Below are 20,488 nucleotides of genomic sequence, written 5' to 3'. Positions count from 1 at the left end.
GCACAGAGGAAGGCCATTTGGGCCAACTAATCTATATCAGCTTCTAGTAGAACAATCCCATCAATCCTATGTTCCTGCACATTTTCCTCAAATGCCAGTGCAATTCCACTTTGAAAGCACTGGTTGATTTACTTGCCATCAGTTCACCATCTCCACAGGCTGTGACAGCCCAAAGAATAACTACTCCCTGCAAAGACCCTTTGTATTGTTTGATTACAACTTTGAATCTCTACCCCCCCACCCCCTCCCCCTCTCTTTAGTCAAAGAACCTTTCACTGGACCAGCTTCCTTCTATTTGCCCTGGGGGCCATGACCTTATTCTACTGGGTGTCCCTCCTGGCAACCAGCGAGACTTGTAACCAAGAAACAAAACAAAGGATGCCATTAAAATAGCAGGGCATCTCTATTTCCAGGATTTCCAGATTTCTGCCCTGTTTCTGCCAATTATCAGGGTTGGTGTGATAGAGAGAATTATGCATATGATGAACCGTCAGGGATCGATAAAGTTTCAATGAGACTTTTGTGGTTGGAAGAGGCTTCTACTTACCAATCCTTCTTTAGATACTAGATTTGTTAAAAATAATACAGAATATCAAAAAGTAAAGTACAATCTTTCCCAGAAATCTCAAACAAAAACAAAAATAGCTGGAAATACTGGGCACACCAGCTGTCATTTATAGCAAGAGGGAAGGTAAGATTTTCCTTCTTTCAGTTCAGCCATTTTTGCTTAAAGTGCAAAATATTCAATGTAGTCTTTTCCCTCTTCACATTGTTGTTTTTACTGGAAGAAAAGAGAATGAGGGAGCAGCAGCTGGAAGAGAAGGGAAAGAAGTTACATATCGCATGTTGCCAAAAAATTACTTCGGGATCATGTTAATGTTGAATTGCCCGATTCCTTGATGTGGTATTTTTCAGCTTTTCAGCAAGACCATTGATATTAATTGTCTGATTCTGACAGCCAAGACAGAGCAAACAGAACTGTACAGTTAGGCTGTTTATGATAGCGAGGGAGTTGTTAACTTAATATTGAACTAATCACTCAACGCATGCAGTGCTTGGCTTCAGCACGTTAAATCCACTGCATGTAGATGGAATGAACTACCACCTATTTGCACGTCAAACTTTATATTGGTATTTCAGTGTGTAATTGTCAAACTTTTCCACCATTAACAGCCCCGAAATAGGAGATAAGGATGCTGAGTGTCCTGAAACGGATGCTGAAAATGATTACAGTTCAACATCTGAAGAAATTGTAGTTGGACAAAAGGACTCACCATCACAATGTGGCGAAAAAACAAACCTACAAATCACAGCAGATCCAAAGTTCCCAATATTAGCTGAAAATAAGGACAGCTTGTGCTCTTTACTGGAAGACACTGTGTTTGAAAAAGATGCATTGAAAGCAAATGATGCAGTCAACGAGACAAAAAGTGTTTGGGCAACAGGTACTGGTCAAAGCCTGAAAAACAGTTATTTATCAGAAGAAGGAAAGACTGTTGTAATTGAAGCTGAGGATACATTGTCAGATCTATTGCATTATGGTGAGCAGCTGGATGAAGCAGATGAGCAGAGCACATATCCTTTCCCACAGGGCACAGTTGGGGGAGATCAGTTACCTGCCCAAGAGATTAAGTCTGGCCTAGTGTTGCCAACCCCAGGATGCAAAGAATCCATCACAGGGCAACATTGTACAAAAGGCACAGATGGCCACGGCAATCTGTTAATGATGGAAATCCAAGACCCAAAGTATGTGACACCAGCAAGCTTAGAAAAACACGCTGAGAATGTGTCAATTGCAGGTTGCGGTGATGGCAATCATTCTCAAGCCGAAGCTGAAAGTGTGCAGCTGACTGCAGAATTGGTCTCTGCACTAGAGGAGACGTATATTCTGCCGGAGGTCAGCATTAAACAAAGTGAAGGCTCCGTACCAGCCTCAGACTATGCCCCAAATTCATCAGACGGAGTAGCATTGAACAGGAATGAACTGAGTTTGAGTCGTGATATGGAACAACATCAATCTTATGAGAGTAAAGAAAATGATTGCAGTCTTCTGGATGGCACTGGAGGCCAGGGAGGTTCTGCAAAAATGGAATTACTTTCCATCTGCGCATCAGATTTTGATGCTTCTGATCTGAATTTTATATTGTTGCCAGTCAATGACAAACAGCCGAAGACAGATACTAAAGAACAGGACAATATCTTGCCTGAAAATGCCTTTGACTTTGCAACAAGGATGGAGAGCATTGCAGAATCCACAGTACTGCCTGCGATCCATAACGAGCCCTTAACGCTCTGTTGCGACAGCGAGCGAGGTCAGATATGGGAGCAGCAGGCAAAAATAATTTCTCCTGAAGGGGATTTGGCAAGTCTTGCATTTCAAATCATCCCACAAAACCTCGCAGCATTGGAGGAGAAAGGATTTGTTTTCATTAGCACACCGCAAACAGATTCCAGTGACTCAAAGGAAAATGAACATGAAGACAAGGTGTGGAACCTGAAGGAAACCAGATCAGAACCGAGCATTCGGAATGCTCCTTCGGAGAACCCCCTAAGTGAACCATTGGATTTCAGCTTTGACAGCAGCCAACAAACACAAGCAAGTGAGAAGCCAGCAATGGCTCCTGAAGAAATGTTACCCAATGTGGAGATTGACATGGAAAAATATTATATTCCAGAAATGAATGAGCTGGCACACTGTCAGAACTTGGACCTAGATAAATCAAAAGAAGTATCAGAAGGTTTCCAAAACAACCAGCAAGCCTGCAGTGCAGCAGAGCAAGACGGCAGATCTGAGAGTTGTCTTGACTCCGGTCAGGAAGATGGCCTTCCGTCACTTAGAATGGGACTGGCTTTTACCTCACAGGACTTTGTTCAACTCGAGGTAAAAGGAGATGTACTGAATCTAAACTCTTCTCATGAAGAGCAAACAAACGCAAGTGAGACAAAAAATGAATTTTGTGAGGAGATGTGCGTGCAAAAGGACGTGGATATAGAAAACGAGATGTGCCTGGCCATGCTTGAGTTGACTCCAAGCACCCTGACTCCTGACACGATGGGTATAAACGAGGCAGTGGATCCTGGTATTGAGCAGAAGCAGACAGGCATCTGTGTGCCAATAGAAAACTTTTCCATAGGGAATGTAGATGGGGAGGTAACAGCCGGCTCACAAATTCCTGGCACCATTACAGGGAAAGAGGCACAGTTATCTGCCACTGATAATCAGCAAACATCTGGCAGCAAGAAGGTAGAGCCGCATTCTGAAGAGCAACAATGTAATCTGCAGGCAAGGTTGGAAAGTTCCAACTTTCCAGAAGGCAGGGATTTACAGCTCAGCTTTCAAGGCCGTGATTCAACGGAGGCAACAGAAGAGAAACTATCAGATTTCAGTCCTTTCACAGAACAAACACCAGCGCGCACTGTAGAAACATTCTGTCGAGAAGATCAGAGCAACATTCAGATGATAAAGAATATTATAATCCCAGCAGCCTTGCAGTTGCCAACTGGCTCATGCTTGCCGGGTGCAGCTGAAGTGGAAGAGTTGTTGGAGTCTGTCAGCACCGAGCAGACATGTAGGAATGAAAAACCAGACGAGGTGGCTGCAGAAAATGAATGCAGCCCTCCAGCTACGATGGAAAGTACCTTGTTGCCAGAAATGGGGCACTTACCACTTCCTCTTCAAATTACTGACTCAACAGACACAAAAGAGGAGCAGTCCTGTTTAAGCAGCCATGGTAATTCACAGCGAGCAGCAGAGGGAGAACACAAGGCAAAGCCCGTGGGAGGAGAGTGGAGGTCTGGGACTCATGGGCAAGGTGTGGTTCGGGAAGGAGTGAACACGGTGCCAGTCTCTCAACCGGCTGCTGGCCCAGGAGTGGAGGACTCCTCACCACAATGTAGTGGAGAGCCACGACCAATTTTCATCGACGAGGAGCAGCAAAAGGACGATGTGCGCAGAATCCAGGAGGACCCGGCAGATATAATGCCGTCAGCAAGAACAGAGACGGCAGTGAATCCTCAGGATGTTCCAGTGAGGGAAGGGACGATCGCGACTTGTGCTCCTGAACAACAGTACATTTGTGAAAGTGCGATGAAAGAAACCCTCATTAAAATGGATTCAGAGAGTCTTCAGGAACCTGCGGAGGATATTTTAATTCCACGAGCCTTTGAATTGTCAACTCATCCCAATGCAAAGGAGCAAAAAGAGTTATTAATGGGATGCAGCAACAAACAGTGGGAACCACAGTATGAGGTAATGGTTGAAAAGAGTTGTGAATCAAGCTTGCAGAATCTTCAGATGGATACTGAGAAGGTTATTACCAGAGGTGTGGGTCTGTCACCATGCTCGGAGATTCCTAGTCCTAATGAATTAGGAGAGACAGTATTTAGTCTCCGAGAACAGCAAAAGGAAGTGATGGAAGGCGGTCAGTACAGTTATCCAGCTGGTCCACAAACCAGTTTGTTCCAGTGTATTGAAGAAGTACCTACCACAACACAGAACACTGGTTCACTAGCAACCGAAAATGAAAAGCTGACTTTAAATTATTGTGATAAGGAGGAGATCACGGAAGGGGAAATAGAAAAAAATACTTCTATAGTGGAAGCGTGCAACTTTCAGACTGATGGTACCACGGCAGAAGGAATGGAATTACAGTCTGCCTCTCAGCATCCTGATGGCATCGGGCTGAATGAAGCATTATTGGCGTTCACTGGTGAAAACCCACAATCCTGCAATGAAAAACAGCAAGGGGATTCTGAGGGCCCGCAGGAAGGTCCTGACGATATAGCCTTGTCAATAAGTGGAGGATTAGCACTGAATCTTGAGGTTATTACAACCAAAGCAGAGGTGTCAGAGGGCACTTGCTATTCTCCAGAGCAGCAAGAAATCTCTGGCACTGAACTTAATGATGGACTTTCCAAAAATAATTCAGAGCAACCCCAAATATCAGTGGAAAACGTTATTCCTCCACTGGCCATAAAATTACCAATTGACTTTGAGCATCCTAATGTAGAGGAACAAAGCATTACATTGCCATGGCTGAACACACAGAGGGCAGAAAGTGAGATGGAAGAAAGGTTCTTTGAAGCCAGTGAACAAAATCTTTCAACTGAAGCTGAAAACGTTTCGGCCCCAGAAATGTTGAACACACCAGCCAGCAGCAAGGATGCTGATTCCACAAATCTGGAAAAGACAGTGACTGGATTCAGCAATGAACATCAGTCCGCGGATGACAAAAGTAAACAGGAAGTGACAGGAGATGGTGCATCTTGCTTTCAAAGCCTCGATGAAAACAATGAAAGTCGCTTGAAGCCAAAAGCAGCATCAATGACATCCCTTCACGATCCCAGTGCGATTAAAATAAAGGAGAACATTTTGAATTTAGATGTTAGTGGAAAACAAGAAGTATCCACAAGAGGAATGGACGATGACCAGAATGAAGAAAATGTAGGTGATTTTCAAATGGATGAAGACGATATTCCAGACTCGACAACCACCGAACTGAAGGATCATTATTCCAGCACAGAAGTATTGAAGGATGGAGTGATTAACTCTGATTTTGATGTTGAACGTCAGCAAACATGTGAAAATGCAGCAAAGGTGAATAATTTTGTTGAAGGGATGAGCAGTGTTCAAGTGGACATGTCAGCCTCTCTCACAGAATTCATTACATTGGCACAGAAACTTTCCATTCCCCTGCAATCTGAAGATCTTGCTACATCACTGGGGCTCATTGACGAACAACCACAGGCCCACTCTGGTCCAACAGAAGCAAGTATCTGTGAGGATGAAGTGTGCTGTCTTATGGATGTTACTGAAAATATATCTGCCCTGACCATGGAAGTCCCAGCTGGCTCAGAAAATCACCACACGGAGCAGCCAGAGGAAGAGATGCTGGGGTTCAAGAAACGCAGTGAAGAAATGACAGAGAAAGTTTGTTTAGAAGATGAACACAATTTCCAACTGATCACATTGGATGCCCTCCTGGAAACTAAAGAATTGATTCCCACTGTTGAGAATCATGATACACCAGAAGTGATAAAAATATTACCTGGCTTCATTAATGAACAGCAACAAATATGTATCGAAGAGGCAAATGTAAAAGCAAGTGAGGAAAACCTTTGTCAACCTCATATAGTTAAAGAAAATATCATTCCTTCGAGTGTCACTGAACACTACCCAGACACACTGGAAGACATCCCACTGGCAGTTGTTAATGAACAATGGGAAATTGGTGTTGACGTCATGAAAAACAGTGAAGACAGTCCTTGGACCTGTCAGACAACTATTGAGGGTGTTGTACACACAGGAACGCAAAAGTTGACAGACGACTCTCAGAAACACGAAGGGAAAGAACAAGAGACAATAAACGACTGTAAGGATCTAAATGTAGAACCCATGGTCAAAAATAATTCAGAAGAAAATCTTGAGGAAGTAAACGTGGAGGTGTCAGAAGCAAGTCTAAAAAACGCTGAAGTCGCAATGGATAAGCAATCAGCACCTTGTGCACAGGAACCTAAAGCAGCTATTTTGCCAGAGACTGTGAAAGGCTTGGTTGGTGAACATCAATCTGAAACCTTGGACAACGCCCAGGTTGACAGGACAAATAATTTCATTCCAGAAACCATCAATCTGATCCATGGCACTCAGACTCCTGTGAACGAGATATCGATTATAAGTAGCCAGCTGCAGATGGTATACAGCTGTGCTGGTAATGTGGACGGAGTTCATGGAAAATCTGTGCACAGCTCACAGAGTGCTGTGGAAAATATTATAAACCCTGAAAGTATGAAGTTGGCAACGGTAGCTCAAGATTCTGACAAATCTGAACTGATAGTTTCCAGTTGTGATCAACAGAAGGAAGGTAACAGAGGAACGCTTGCAGAAGGCAGAAAGGATGAGGATTCCGTGGAAAATAATTCATATCCAGACACCACCAAAGTGCCACGTTCCAGCCCTCCCATAAAGGATAAAATGGGCGTTCGGGAGAAGTTACCAAATGTCAGTTGGAATACTGAGCAGCAAAGCTGGAACAATGAAATGGGAGACAACACCTCGGAAATGAATGCACTCAAATCCAAGACCTGTACAGAAATTGCTCCAATCTCAGAAACAATAAATTTGCCACCCAACTTGCAGATTCACGAACCATCCAATGAGGATGATTATATGCCGGCTTCCGCTCCTGAAGGTGACAAGAATGAAATCACTGGCATTGAGCTAAAAGAAAATGTGCTTGATGAAGATCTGAGCAAGCTTGAGATAGACGGAGAAAGAACAGTCTCAGAAAACACTACGCTGATATTAACAGTTCAGAAACCTGAAGAAGCGATACTGAAGGGAATATCAGTGGATTTTGAAAATGAACAACAGCAAACATTTCCTGCAGAGATCAAGGAATCCACTGATCTACCACAGATTCCCACAGAGTGTATTTCAGCCCAAGAAACTGTGGAACTGACCTCTAGCTCTCAGGAACTTGGCATTGAGAATGATGAAAAAACATTATTGGATTTCAGCCCTGGCATTGAACAGCCATTGTATGCAGATGAAACAAATATAGGCAAAGAAAATGCATTTGTTGATAAGATGGGGAAGGAAAATTCTGCTGTTGATACTGGGACTGCAAACAGTAGCCTTAGTGAAGATAATCGATTACCCGTTATTAAAGCTAAAGCAAACTTATGTGCTGAGAGCATACATTGTCTTGAAGATGTAATACCTGAAACCAATAAGCATACTTCTAATTCCATGCATTCTGGCACAACAGCTGAAGAGGATATTTTAAGATCAAGATATGACATTGAGAAACACCAGTCCCCGAATCTAAGTGGGAAAGAAAATGTTCACGCAATTAATGTTGGAAGTTTGGAACAAGGCATAACCTCTGGGATAGATCCCAAGGTATTCCCACATTGCACTCCGTCTTTTTCCGAAACTGTGGAAATGAACCATTTGTTGGCCAAGGCCGCAGATAGAGAGCAACAACAGGCACGTGATGGAATCTATTTACAAAGCACTAGTGAAGAGAAAGTAAGTTTGAAGATGGATTTTGCTGCAGGAGATGATAAATTCCCAGTGGCAGAGGAGAAAGAGACCATTCCAGTTCATGGCACAGGACGTATAAGCCTTACTACACCTCTGGAAACACAAGCTGCGGAACCCATGACTATTGAGAGCAATGAGACCAGCAGTGTGGCTGAACACCTACTCTTGTTACACACCAAAGAGACCTCAGAAAGTTGCTTACGAAATAATGCCATAGCACAGGAAAATATTGCGGGGGTTTTCCCAGAGGAGTATTTGCCTGGAGTAGATCAAATGTCCCTTATTAAACAGTCAAATTCTGAATTAGAAAAGGAATTCTTCCTTGAAATGGAACAAACAGCTGGAGAAGAAGGTAGGCCCCCCAAAACATTAGCAGATGTCAAGGAAGATGGGGTTCTGTTGGCTCCTTGTGAAAACACTCAAGCCAGAATAACTGATGAAGGACAGAAAGAAAGATTAAAGACTGAAAGGTACACAGGTTCTCGCTTCCATCTTTTCCATATGTGGAACTTCCTTGTTAACAAATAACTTTGATAATACTAAGCACAATTTATTTTATAACTGATCTTTTTCCTGCCCTCTATTGAATGTAGTTCTGAATCCACCTCTTCTTCACCTTCTGTCCTTGGAAAGGATGGTGCGAGTATAATATACACTGCCACTGCAGGCGCACTGGATCAAGGGATCATGACCACAAGGTAGAAATGTTCAATTATGGTTATGCAAACTAGAATGCAATCTAGATTATTGAATCTTTGCACATGCAATAATATATCTTAATGAACAGCTGCTTTGGCCCACTTCTTCTGTACTTTCTGGAATAAAAACATAGGAACTTAAAGTAGGAGTGAGAGAGAGCCAGGGTCCTTTAAGCTTGCCCTGGCATTCAATATGATCATGACTGATCTGTTCTAAGGCTCATTCCTGCCTCCGTGCCATGAACCTCGGTTTTCTGTTCTTTTAACAAATTATCAGTTTATCTATTGCTTCCTTAAATATCTCTAATTGATCGGACCAAAATGTTTCTAATCTCATTGCCTTGCTTTCTTGACAAGGTCCATGTACATTTTCTGCTTTAAAACCTCAGCCTGTCTTATTAATAATGTGCTTCAATATGCAGAACAATTTGTACATCTCTTTCGTCTATTTCTCTTATTAACCCACTTAATTATCACTCCAACAACTGCAATTATGTTAATTTTTTAATCTAAAACCATTGTTACTTTTGCTACACACAAATGTTGAAAAGTGTGTCGCCATCAGTCAGCCAAAGTCATTCAGCAGATATTGGGATAGTCTTGTAGTAGCTGCAGGGATTTCCTGCATATTTGCTTTATTGTCATCAGTCTTAATTTTTAATCTTATTTGTAGTTACTTTTCAAAAATTTAAAAACATATAAAAAGCCGACGATTTTTAATGTCAACATTTTTCTTCAGAAATTTACTTTTGGAGGACCCATGTCCAAAGTTATTTTTTTTGTCCCACTTTATATATATTTTCTCATGGACAGATAGTTTCTATTGATGTTTACATCTTGGTTAAAGGAACTGAAGCATAAAACTTTACTTGCTAATCTGTGGTTCTATTTGTGAACTATAAAAATAGTCCGAACCAATTTCTACATTTGTGGCTGTGCAGAATTAAGGTTACACAATTTTTCATTCATTCCACAGGACGTAGTTGTCATTGACAATGGTTGTATTTAGTGTCTTTGAGAAGGTCGTGATGCGTTACCTTCTTGAACTACTGCCACCCTTGTGAAGCTGTTCTCGCAGTGTTATTGGGAGGATGTTCCAGTATTTGTTCACAACAACACATTTGGTGTATTACTGTACTGGTGTGGGAAGTGAACTGCAGGTTTCTATGTTTTCCTTGAACTTCCACACAGTGGAGATGCCATCTCTGGGAGATGCTGTTGCGGAAGCTTTGAGAAGTCTAGTTTATTTTAGAGATATAGCGCGGAAACAAGCCCTTCGGCACACCGAGTCTGCACCGACCAGCGATCCCTGCACACTAACACTAACCTAGACACGCGAGGGACAATTTACACTTACACCAAGCCAATTAACCTACAAACCTGTAAGTGTTTGGAATGTGGGAGGCCACCGAAGATCTCAGAGAAAACCCAGGTGGTCACGGGGAGAATGTACAAACTCCGTACAGACAGCACCCGTGGTCGGGATCCAACCCAGGTTGCCGTATCTGTTTGTTCAGTATCTAACCTGCAGATCCAAATGCTGACAATGAATACCATTATGAATTTTCAGACCTTAACAGGGCGTAACAAAATTTTTAACATTAAATGCTCCATGGTGAATACAACTTTCAGAGAATGTTTTATGATACTTTTTATGAGGCCTGTTGCAGTCTTTACAGCTGTTCACCGATTGCTGTAACAGATCAAATGGCTGACAGTAAAACAGTCAGTAATCTGGAGTTAGGATTTGTCTTACTACAAAATTATACGATGAAGATATGATTTGTTATTTCTTTTGCTGTACCTCTTCTGGTGGATTTGCATTTTTTGCTTAAGATTAAAGCTCTTTACTTATTTGCCCTTGTGTCATACTCAAGAATTTCGAGGAGCTTTCTAACCTCATCTTCCACAATGTACTGATACTTGTTGCAGATCTAGCTCTGCCGGGGGGGAAGGTTTCCCAGTCAAGTGTGAAATAATGCAACTTGATGATAAACATAATTTGGCACAGTAACAAACACCAGCCTCTTATCATTGGGCGATAGACCAATTTCCCCAAACTATAAAAACAAAGTACATTGTTTCTTCATGCCACCAACTCCTACTATTTAACCTACGGATTTGAGACTGAATCCGCATTCTTGATTGTAGCTGCGGAGAGATTTGCAAACTATCGTACATTCAGCAGGGGAACCATGATTACAGAACCCTCGTTAATTTCAAAGCAAAATGCCAGACGGAGATTTTCAAGAACTGGGCTGAGAGATTTAACTGACTCCATTCTACCTCTGCCTGCTTATTGATTTTTATCGTCATATTGCTAATTTTGACTCTGTGGTCTTCGAGAGTGTAAGCAAAATGCAATTGATAATTCTGTAAGATGGGTGAAGAGGAAATCAAATAGAGGTTAAACTCGGGTACTTAATGAATATTGCCAACCTCCTTTAACTAAGTTGTTCTGATGTCCCTCCACAACCTCTTTTCATCTCCAAACTTGACCTCATTAATGCGCCCAGAACTGACTTTCTTTTCTGCACCTTCTGGAGGTGATAGCTTGTGCATGTCCAGCTTATCAATCTTGTCTTTCAAGATATGTATTGGCTTGCTAATTAAATATTTTGTGGGTCAACATGATCAGTCATGGCATTAACCACACACATCTCCCTATCATTTGAACAACTAAGGTACCTTCTTTTAAATGGGGGATAATATTCGTGAAAAGTAAACATCCTTGATGGATACTGGCAATGCTGTCCAAGAAATTGGTTCAAGGTGTATCGGCAAAATACATTAAATGAAACAAACCACTGGAAATTTGAGGATGGTCGAGGTTTCCATTCTTTCCATTGATTCACTTTGAACATTTTGGCTGATCAGGACCAGAGTTCTGTTTCTACTCAATTTAATTCATACTTTACTTGTGCAAGTGCAGGGTACTTGAATTGCTGAGTGGATGCAGATATTTTCAAATGAACATCTGAACAAACATATTTCTGATGAGTGGGGTTAACTCTAAAACGATCACATCACCACCCTAACTATGCAGTGAGCAGGAAGGCCAACATTTAAATCCTTGTCCCTGCTGAGTTATTCCCATCAGGTCAGTGATTACTCTGTATTTTTTCCAGTGCCTGAATGCATTTAGTTATCGTGTTTTCTTTCTTGTGGTGAGTTTCCTGCCCTTGGCTTGGGCCTTTGCTGTAAGTATGGATTTATCTACTGCAGTTGTTCTGGTGTCGTATTCTTGACAGGAGCATTCCCGATCCTTACCAGAACAAGCCCCACCCATGAAACAGCTGAACACTTTGTGTGCGGGCAACCCTGCCTCACAAATCTGTTTGAGATTTTTAAAGAGGTAACAAAGAGGATCGACGAGGAATGCCACCCCCTTAGAGATGGCAATATTCACTGAACACCTGAGTTTAACACACATTTTCTTTTCACCCATCCTGCAGAGTTTGCTATTGCATTTTGCTTGCACTCTGAGACCGCAGTCTTTTTCAGTCTAATTTCACGTGTGTATCGATGTATATGAAAAGTTGGAATCCAGTAAACCTTTTATCAATCATGCATATCACTGGTCTACGTTCAAACCAATTCCATAGGCTGGTCAGAGGGCAACAGATATTCTCTACATGGACTTTAGCGAGGCCTTCAATAAAGTCCTACACTGTAGGCTGGTGTGGAAGGTTAGATCACTTGGGATCCAGGGTGAGTTATAAGAGAAACTCAGCGGGTGCAGCAGCATCTATGGAGCGAAGGAGATAGGTAACGTTATAAGAGATGCTGGATAGACTGGGGCTGTTTTCCTCAAGGCACTGGAGGCTGAGAGGTGAACTGATAGAGGTATATAAAATCGCGAAGTGCATAGATATGGTGCATGGTCATATTTACCAGGATTGGGGAGTCTAAAACTGAGGGGATTGATTGAAGATTTCTCACAGCGGCACAGTGGTGCAGCTGGTAGAGCAGCGGCTTTACAGTGCCTGAGACCTAGATTTGATCTTGACCTCTGCGCTGTCTGTTTGGAGTTTGCACTTTCTCCCTGTGACCATGTGAGTTTCCACTGGATGCACCGTTTCCTCCCACATCCCCAAAACGTGCGGGTTTGCAGGATTAATTGGTCTCCGTAAAATTGCCCCTTATGTATAGAGAGTGTGAACAAGTGATCGATGGTTGGCCTGGATTTGGTGGGGCGAAGGGCCTGTTTATATGCTGTATCTCAAAACTAAACTAAACTAAAGGCCACCAGAATAACCGCTTATAGAAACTAGCAAAATGTGCCTCCTCGACTACATTTTCCAGAGGTATCAGGCAGGGTTGGTATGTGCAAACACTGCGGACTGATCTGTGCTTTCATCTTGCTCCTCCAATGTTCCTTTAGTAATCCCTCAGCTGCACTGTTCCCTATACCGTAAAACTGGGATAACCTAACCTTTTTCACTCTTAAGTCAACTTATCTTTTTTATCATTACAAGTGATCTGCTGTTCAATTTTATTTGGTGATAGCTTTAAAAGAAAAAAATAGTTTTAAAAAATCATGCCCTTGCTGGAATGAACAGCTCAGTTGCAAACTTAAGAAGAGTTCAGTACGAATTTGCTGTTCGCTTTGACCTCCTCACTGTGCCCACCACTTATAGAATGCGGCCGAGGTCACACCTCAGTGCCATGCAGGCAGGAGCTGCCCCACTATTACTAATGCAACTACGATTGCTGATACGACATTGGTAGATCATTACCCTCCTGGCATTGTTCGCTTTAATCGGAGGGATTTTGTTTCAGTGTGTATTACGATCAAAAAGAATGAAAACATTTACAAACTTTCATGCATCACAGTACAGAATCCAATCAAATAGGTAAACTTGAATTTTAGACAATGGTAAAACGATTCAGTTGAAACCTCCCAAGAGTGACAGATATAAACATTCAGACCAGTAAATACCGTGTGGGTAATTGCAGAACCTTACATCATACAGTATGTGCAGGCTTTTTGTCTGCGTCTCCAGCTCTGAATCGCAAGTTAAAATGGGTGGATTCACTGTATGAGTACTGTATAGGCTCGTGTAGCTGACCCCCAGTAGTTTCAAATGTCTGAAATGCACTTGTTGGTTGTCAGTCAGATGCTGACCTTTCATGACAATGCAGCAGAGGAGGAGCTTCTGTCGAAAGGCTGCAGTTCATAGCTAGTGGCCTTTTGTGTGAGTTACTCTTCAATGCACTTCATTCAAGAATTGCTGCTCCAAACGTCGACTTCACTGACTGTTAATTGACTGTGAGTGTGCTTTTACACTATTTATAATGGTCATACACTTACAGATTGTTAAGAGTATTAGCTACTGGATTACTTACTGTTGGTGGGAAACATATTGTGAGATTCACTGCTTCCATTGTCAGAAGACAATTTCAATTACAGCATATCTGGCTGACTTTCCCCAAGGTAAGCACATTGGGGTTTTGGCATGCTTGTAACAAATAGTTAAAAGAGCAAAGCAGAATGACAGCATGAGGCTATTTCAAAAGATTTGTTATACTTCAGCACTCCTCAGTAAGTTTATCCCAGTGGTGCAGTGTGGCTGATCATGTTATGGGGAGCAGTTTGGCTGTGCATTTAAGCATGAAATAGTAACTGCAGAGAGAATTAGGTCTCGCATACATTTCATGGAGACTAAAGAATTGGCTGCATTAAGTTGGCTGGGTCAATAAATCTACACTGATAAATTCCACGACTGGATAACTCTTCAGAGAAGCAGCGCAATCTGCCTTATTTTACTTCGCTGGGAGTTGTACTTTATTGGTGGTAAAACCACAGGCAAAGGACTTGTCCGGAGCCCTTATTACCAGCCTGCAAGTTAAAGACTAATCTGATAATGGACAAGGAGAAAAAGAATGTCTGTGAAACATTCCTGAAGGGAAGCAATCGGATTGTTGGTGACACAGCGGGATATTTGGAAAAGAACAATGAAGCCCGTGCGGATTCACTTTGTTTACATTTCTTGTTTATAGAATGAATAGGAAATAACTGCAAGTTTTAATTAAAACCTATGGAAGTTTTGGAAGTCCATTGTCCTTGGCTGAACAGGAGAGGCAGCAGTTGTTAGATGACTAAATGGTTTTGGAGGTGAGGCTCCCTCTTCCGCTCTGCAGAAAGAACCAACAAGTGAGCGTAGGACCAATATATTTCTCTTGTAGTGTCATCTGTAGGCTTTCAAAAGAGAGTAATCGTGGACCCATACAGTCTTCTGATTCTGCTGCATTTTTACTGTAGGACATAAATCACTCATACATTGTAGCAGCCTTTGCATTTAACACAGCAAAAATGGAATTTGATGCTGAAAATGTGAAGTAATCGGAAGTAAATGATTTAGCTTTGTTAAGGAATTATGTGCTTTGACATAAACTTCATATAATCTTGGAATGGTCCTTAGATGCTAGTAGTTTTGAAATAATAGCTCTAATGAATGGTGTTTTTTTTTAATGAAAATTAGCTAAATAATACTCCCTAGTAATGATATCTGGTGAAACGGCACCCGCTGTAAAATTGGACCAGGCGCTTGCGTTCTTAGCCACGTTAGTGCACTGAAAGCTTCCCATCATCAGAAGCACGTAATTATATCAGAAGACAGACACAAAATGCTGGAGTAACTCAGAGGGACAGCAGCATCCCTGGAGAGCAAGAATGGGTGATGTTTCAGGTCGAGACCCTGCCCTCGGACAGTATTTTCATTAGACACTGACAAAAATTGTAGTAAAAAGCACAAAAGTAAGAGCAGAGGCAGACAATTTAACACTTTGAACTGCTCCACATATCTACATAAGCATCTGATCCAGTCTCCTTCTCACCTATATTTGCTGGCTCAGTTTTCACAGACTTCCATGGTTGCGAAGTGGAGTCTCTGCACCCTATAGCCAGATTTAGCGAGCCTGCCTGCTAATCCATGCTATTTTTGCCTAAGTATTGGAGATGAACAACATAAGAGTAACCTATTCATCACCTTACTTTGCAAGCTTGACCCTAGTGGTTGTTGATGGGGTGATTAGTCACTGATAAGATCATGACATTTCTTCTGATGTCATGTAATGATTATGTGATTTGCATTCACTGGTCTCTGTCACCTCCACCGTACTCTTCCAACGCTTGCCCTCGTGGTCTCCTGCACCAAAACTTCCTTGCAGCGTCACCCACAATCTAGCACCCCTCCTGCCTTCCTTCCTTACACTGGTTCATCAGTAATATATATATTTCTGGCAGCCCTGTTTCTGCCCCCTGCAGTCTCTTTCTCTTCCAGGACAGCCATTGAGAGGTACTGAGTGTGTTGAGCTTTAGTTTAGTTTACCGATCAGTTTTGTTTAGAGATACAGCTCGGAAACAGTCCCTTCGGCCCACCTATTCCACGCTGACCAGCGATACCCGCACTACCCTACATGCACTAGGGATAATTTTTACATTTACCAAACCAATTTACCTACATTCCTGGACGTCTTTGGAGCATGGGAGGAAACTGAGGATCTCGGAGAAAAGCCACGTAGTCACGGGGTGAACGTACAAACTCCGTACAGACAGCACCTGTAGTCGGGATCGAACCCAGATCACCGTCGCTGCAAGCGCTGTAAGGCAGCAAGTCTACCGCTGTGCCAACGTGCTGCCTCAGTTGCTTGTGTCTGGTTGCTCTGCCACTGGTACATGGTGAGGTGCTATGTGGGGATTACACCTGGTCCTATTTTAGTTCTTGTAAGACACACTAATGCGTTTTAAGCATCCTTTTGTACATTTACGGGAGACCTGTTTCAATATTAGCACAAAATGTAATGACAAATGAGCACACCAAAACAAGATTGCTATCCAATATTTCAGCTGTTGTGTTGGAAGGAACTGCAGATGCTGGTTTGCACCAAAGATAGACACAAAATGCTGGAGTAACTCAGCGGTTCAGGCAGCATCTCTAGAGAAAAAGAATATGTGATGTTTTGGGTCGAGACCCTTCTTCAGACCCGACAGTCTGAAGAAGGGTCTCTATAGACAATAGACAATAGGTGCAGGAGTAGGCCATTCAGCCCTTCGAGCCAGCACCGCCATTCAATATGATCATGGCTGATCATCCCCAATCAGTACCCCGTTCCTGCTTTCTCCCCATATCCCCTGACTCTGCTATCTTTAAGAGCCCTATCTAGCTCTCTCTTGAAAGTATTCAGAGAACCGGCCTCCACTGCCCTCTGCGGCAGAGAATTCCACAGACTCACAACTCGCTGTGCGAAAAAGTGTTTCCGCATCTCTGTTCTAAATGGCTTGTGCCTTATTCTGAAACTGTGGCCCCTGGTTCTGGACTCCCCCAACATCGGGAACATGTTTCCTGCCTCTAGCGTGTCCAAACCCTTAATAATCTTATATGTTTCAAAAAGATTACCTCTCATCCTTCTAAACTCCAGAGTATACGAGCCCAGCCGCTCCATTCTCTCAGTATATGACAGTCCCACCATCCCGGGAATTAACCTGCACTCCCTCAATAGCAAGAATGTCCTTCCTCAAATTAGGGGACCAAAACTGCACACAATACTCCGGGTGTGGTCTCGACCCAAAATGTCACCTTAGATGAGGCTCGCACCAGGGTCTCGTCCATACCCCGCAACACTGCTCTCTCTCCCCATCCCCGCACTCGCAACAAGGGCAGAGTCCCCCTAGTCCTCACCTTTCACCCCACCAGCTGGCAAATACAACAAATAATCCTTCTCCATTTCCGCCACCTTCAACGTGACCCCACCACTCGCCACATCTTCCCATCTCCCCCCCATGTCTGCCTTCCGCAAAGAACGCTCCCTCCGCAACTCCCTTGTCAATTCTTCCCTTCCCTCCCGTACCACCCCTTCCCCGGGCACTTTCCGTTGCAATCGCAAGAAATGCAACACCTGTCCCTTCACCTCCCCCCTCGACTCCATTCAAGGACCCAAGCAATCGTTCCAGGTGCGACAAAGGTTCACCTGTATCTCCTCCAACCTCATCTACTGCATCCGCTGCTCTAGATGTCAGCTGATTTACATCGGTGAGACTAAGCGGAGGTTGGGCGATCGTTTCGCCGAACACCTCCGCTCAGTCCGCAATAACCTACCTGAACTCCCGGTGGCTCAGCACTTCAACTCCCCCTCACATTCCCAATCCGACCTCTCTGTCCTGGGTCTCCTCCATTACCAGAGTGAGCAACACCGGAAATTGGAGGAACAGCACCTCATATTCCGCCTGGGTTGCTTGCGTCCGTGTGGCATGAACATTGAATTCTCCCAATTTTGCTAGCCCTTGCTGTCTCCTCCCCTTCCTTAACCCTCGAGCTGTCTCCTCCCATCCCCCCGCCCTCGGGCTCCTCCTCCTCCCTTTTTCCTGCCTTCTCCCCCCCCCACCCCCCATCAGTCTGAAGAAGGGTTTTGGCCCGAAACGCCACCTATTTCCTTCGCTCCATAGATGCTGCTGCACCCGCTGAGTTTCTCCAGCATTTTTGTGTACCTCCATAGATGCTGTCTGACCTTTCTAAGCTTTTGTGGTGGCAAACAATCTTCTGGATGAACTCAGCAGATCAGGCAGTATTTGTGGAGGGAAATGGATATTTCAACTGTTCATTTTGCCAGTCCAGATGAAGGGTCTTCTGGAAAGTCATTTGTCTATTTCCCTCCACAGATGCTAACTGACACGTTGAGTTCCTCCAGCAGATTTGTATTGCTCTAGATGCCAGCATCTGCAGTCTTTGTTTTCCCAAGTTCACAAGTTATAGCAGTAGAATTAGGCCATTCGGTCCATTGAGTCATTCAATCATGGCTGATCTCTGCCACCTAATCCCATTTTCCTGCCTTTTCCCCAAAACCCTTGACACTCGTTCCAATCAAGAATTTGTCTGTCTCTGCCTTAAAAATATCCACTGACTTGGCCTCCACAACCCTCTGTGGCAATGAGTTCCACAGATTAACTACCCTCTGACTAAAGAAGTTCCCCCTTACCTCATTTTTAAAAGAGCGCCCTTTAATTCTGAGATTATGACCTATGGTCCTAGACTCTCCCACCAGTGGAAACATCCTTTCCACAATCACTCTATCTATACCTTTCATTATTCTGTAAGTTTCAATGAGATTCCCCCCTCAACCTTCTAAACTCCAACGAGTGGAGGCCCAGTGCTATTAAACACTCACCATATGCTAACCCACTCTCAGGGCGACAGATAGCACAATGGGCTAAGAGTTCGGCTGGCGACCGGAAGGTAGCCGGTTCAAATCCCCTTGGAGTGCATACTGTCGTTTGTCTAAGACACTTCACCCACGAATGTGGCGGCAGGCCCGCGACGCCCTGTGTCTTTCATTAAACATTTCGTCTCTGTCCTACACTGACAATGACAATAACCATTTCATTTTTTTTTTTTTTTTCTTTCATGGAATCACTCTTGTAAACCTCCTCTGAACTCTCTCCAGAGCCAGCACATCCTTCCTCAGATAAGGGGCCCAAATTTGCTCACAGTACTCCAAATGCTGCTTGACCAACACCTTATAAAGAGCCTCAGCATTACATCTCTGTTTTTATATTCCAGTCCCCTTAATATAAATGCTAGCATTGAATTTGCCTTCCTTACTACTTATTCGACTTGCAAATTAACTTTTTGGGAGTTCTGCACCAGTTGTCCCAGCTCCCTTTGCACCTCCGATTTCTGGATTCTCTTTCCATTTCGAAAATAATCTATGCCTTTATACTTTATTACAAAACTGCACGACTCCACACTTTGCTATACTGAATTTAATCTGCCTATTCTCTGCCCATTCTCCTAACCTGTCCAAATCCTTCTGCAGTCCTTGCTTCCTCTGCACTGCCTGCCCCTCCACCTATCTTAGTATCATCTGCAAACTTGGCCAGAAAGCCTTCAATCCCCTTATCCAAATCATTAATATACAACGTGAAGAGAAGTAGCCCCAGCGCCGACCCTTGCAGAACTCCTGACAGCTGCGGTGAACAGAAACATGACATTCAATTTGCAGACATTTCCATGTAATGAAAGAAATGATCAAAGATTCTATATCATTGAATTGTTTTATAAATGGACAGAAAGCTGCTTTGAACTGAATGGGATAAAGCAACACAATTAAACAAGCCTTTCACTTCTTGCAGACCTGTGCTTGTAGAGAGGCATCTGTGTTTGTGGAGGTGATTTTACTGACAGCAATGATGGTTAAGGCAGTTTTCCTGGTAGTTGACACTTGCTGAGTGTAAACAACCTGGCCACCATCACTCTGTCAGCCTTTTGGTAGCAAGAATTAATTTTATAAATGTCTGCATCCAATAAATTGACCCATGTGGATTGTAATTACAGGCAGACATCACCAACGTTCCATCGTTGATTTTATTGGATCTTTTATCCTGCTGTTGAAACATCTGGATTCCCTGGTCCAATAAGTACACTACATTGATTTGTGGACAGTACGGTGTTGTTGGTGATGCAAGCGCACTGATATTGATGTTTATTATTGTCACGTGTACTGAGATGGGGTGAAAAATATTGTTTTGCCTGCTATCCATGGACATCATACCAGACAAATGTACATCAGGTAGTACAAAAGTGAAAATACACAGAATACAGAATATAGTGTTACAGCTACAAGGAAAGTGCAAATAAAAAAAAAACGAGGACATAACGTGGTTGGTGGGGAGATGCAAGAACCTTAGGCAAAGCACAAAGTGCTGGTGGAACATCAGTGGTTATGGCAGCATTTGGGAGGGAATGGA

The 20,488-nt window shown here is 43.1% G+C and overlaps 1 protein-coding gene across 1 annotated transcript in view; it reads left to right on the top strand.

Moving 5' to 3' along the window:
* Positions 1–20,488, top strand: part of LOC129704006 (uncharacterized) — a 234,455-nt gene that overhangs the window by 59,878 nt on the left and 154,089 nt on the right. Inside the window, exons 4-5 of the mRNA XM_055646803.1 lie at positions 1,174–8,514; positions 8,638–8,742. Of these exons, the coding sequence (XP_055502778.1) occupies positions 1,174–8,514; positions 8,638–8,742 (7,446 nt within the window). The remainder of the gene's footprint in view (positions 1–1,173; positions 8,515–8,637; positions 8,743–20,488) is intronic.

The sequence above is a fragment of the Leucoraja erinacea genome, chromosome 15 (genome assembly GCF_028641065.1).
Source record: "Leucoraja erinacea ecotype New England chromosome 15, Leri_hhj_1, whole genome shotgun sequence".
Taxonomy (NCBI): Eukaryota; Metazoa; Chordata; class Chondrichthyes; order Rajiformes; family Rajidae; genus Leucoraja; species Leucoraja erinaceus.
The sequence above is the reverse complement of the archived record's forward strand: the minus strand, read 5'-3'. Positions and strand labels throughout refer to the sequence as shown.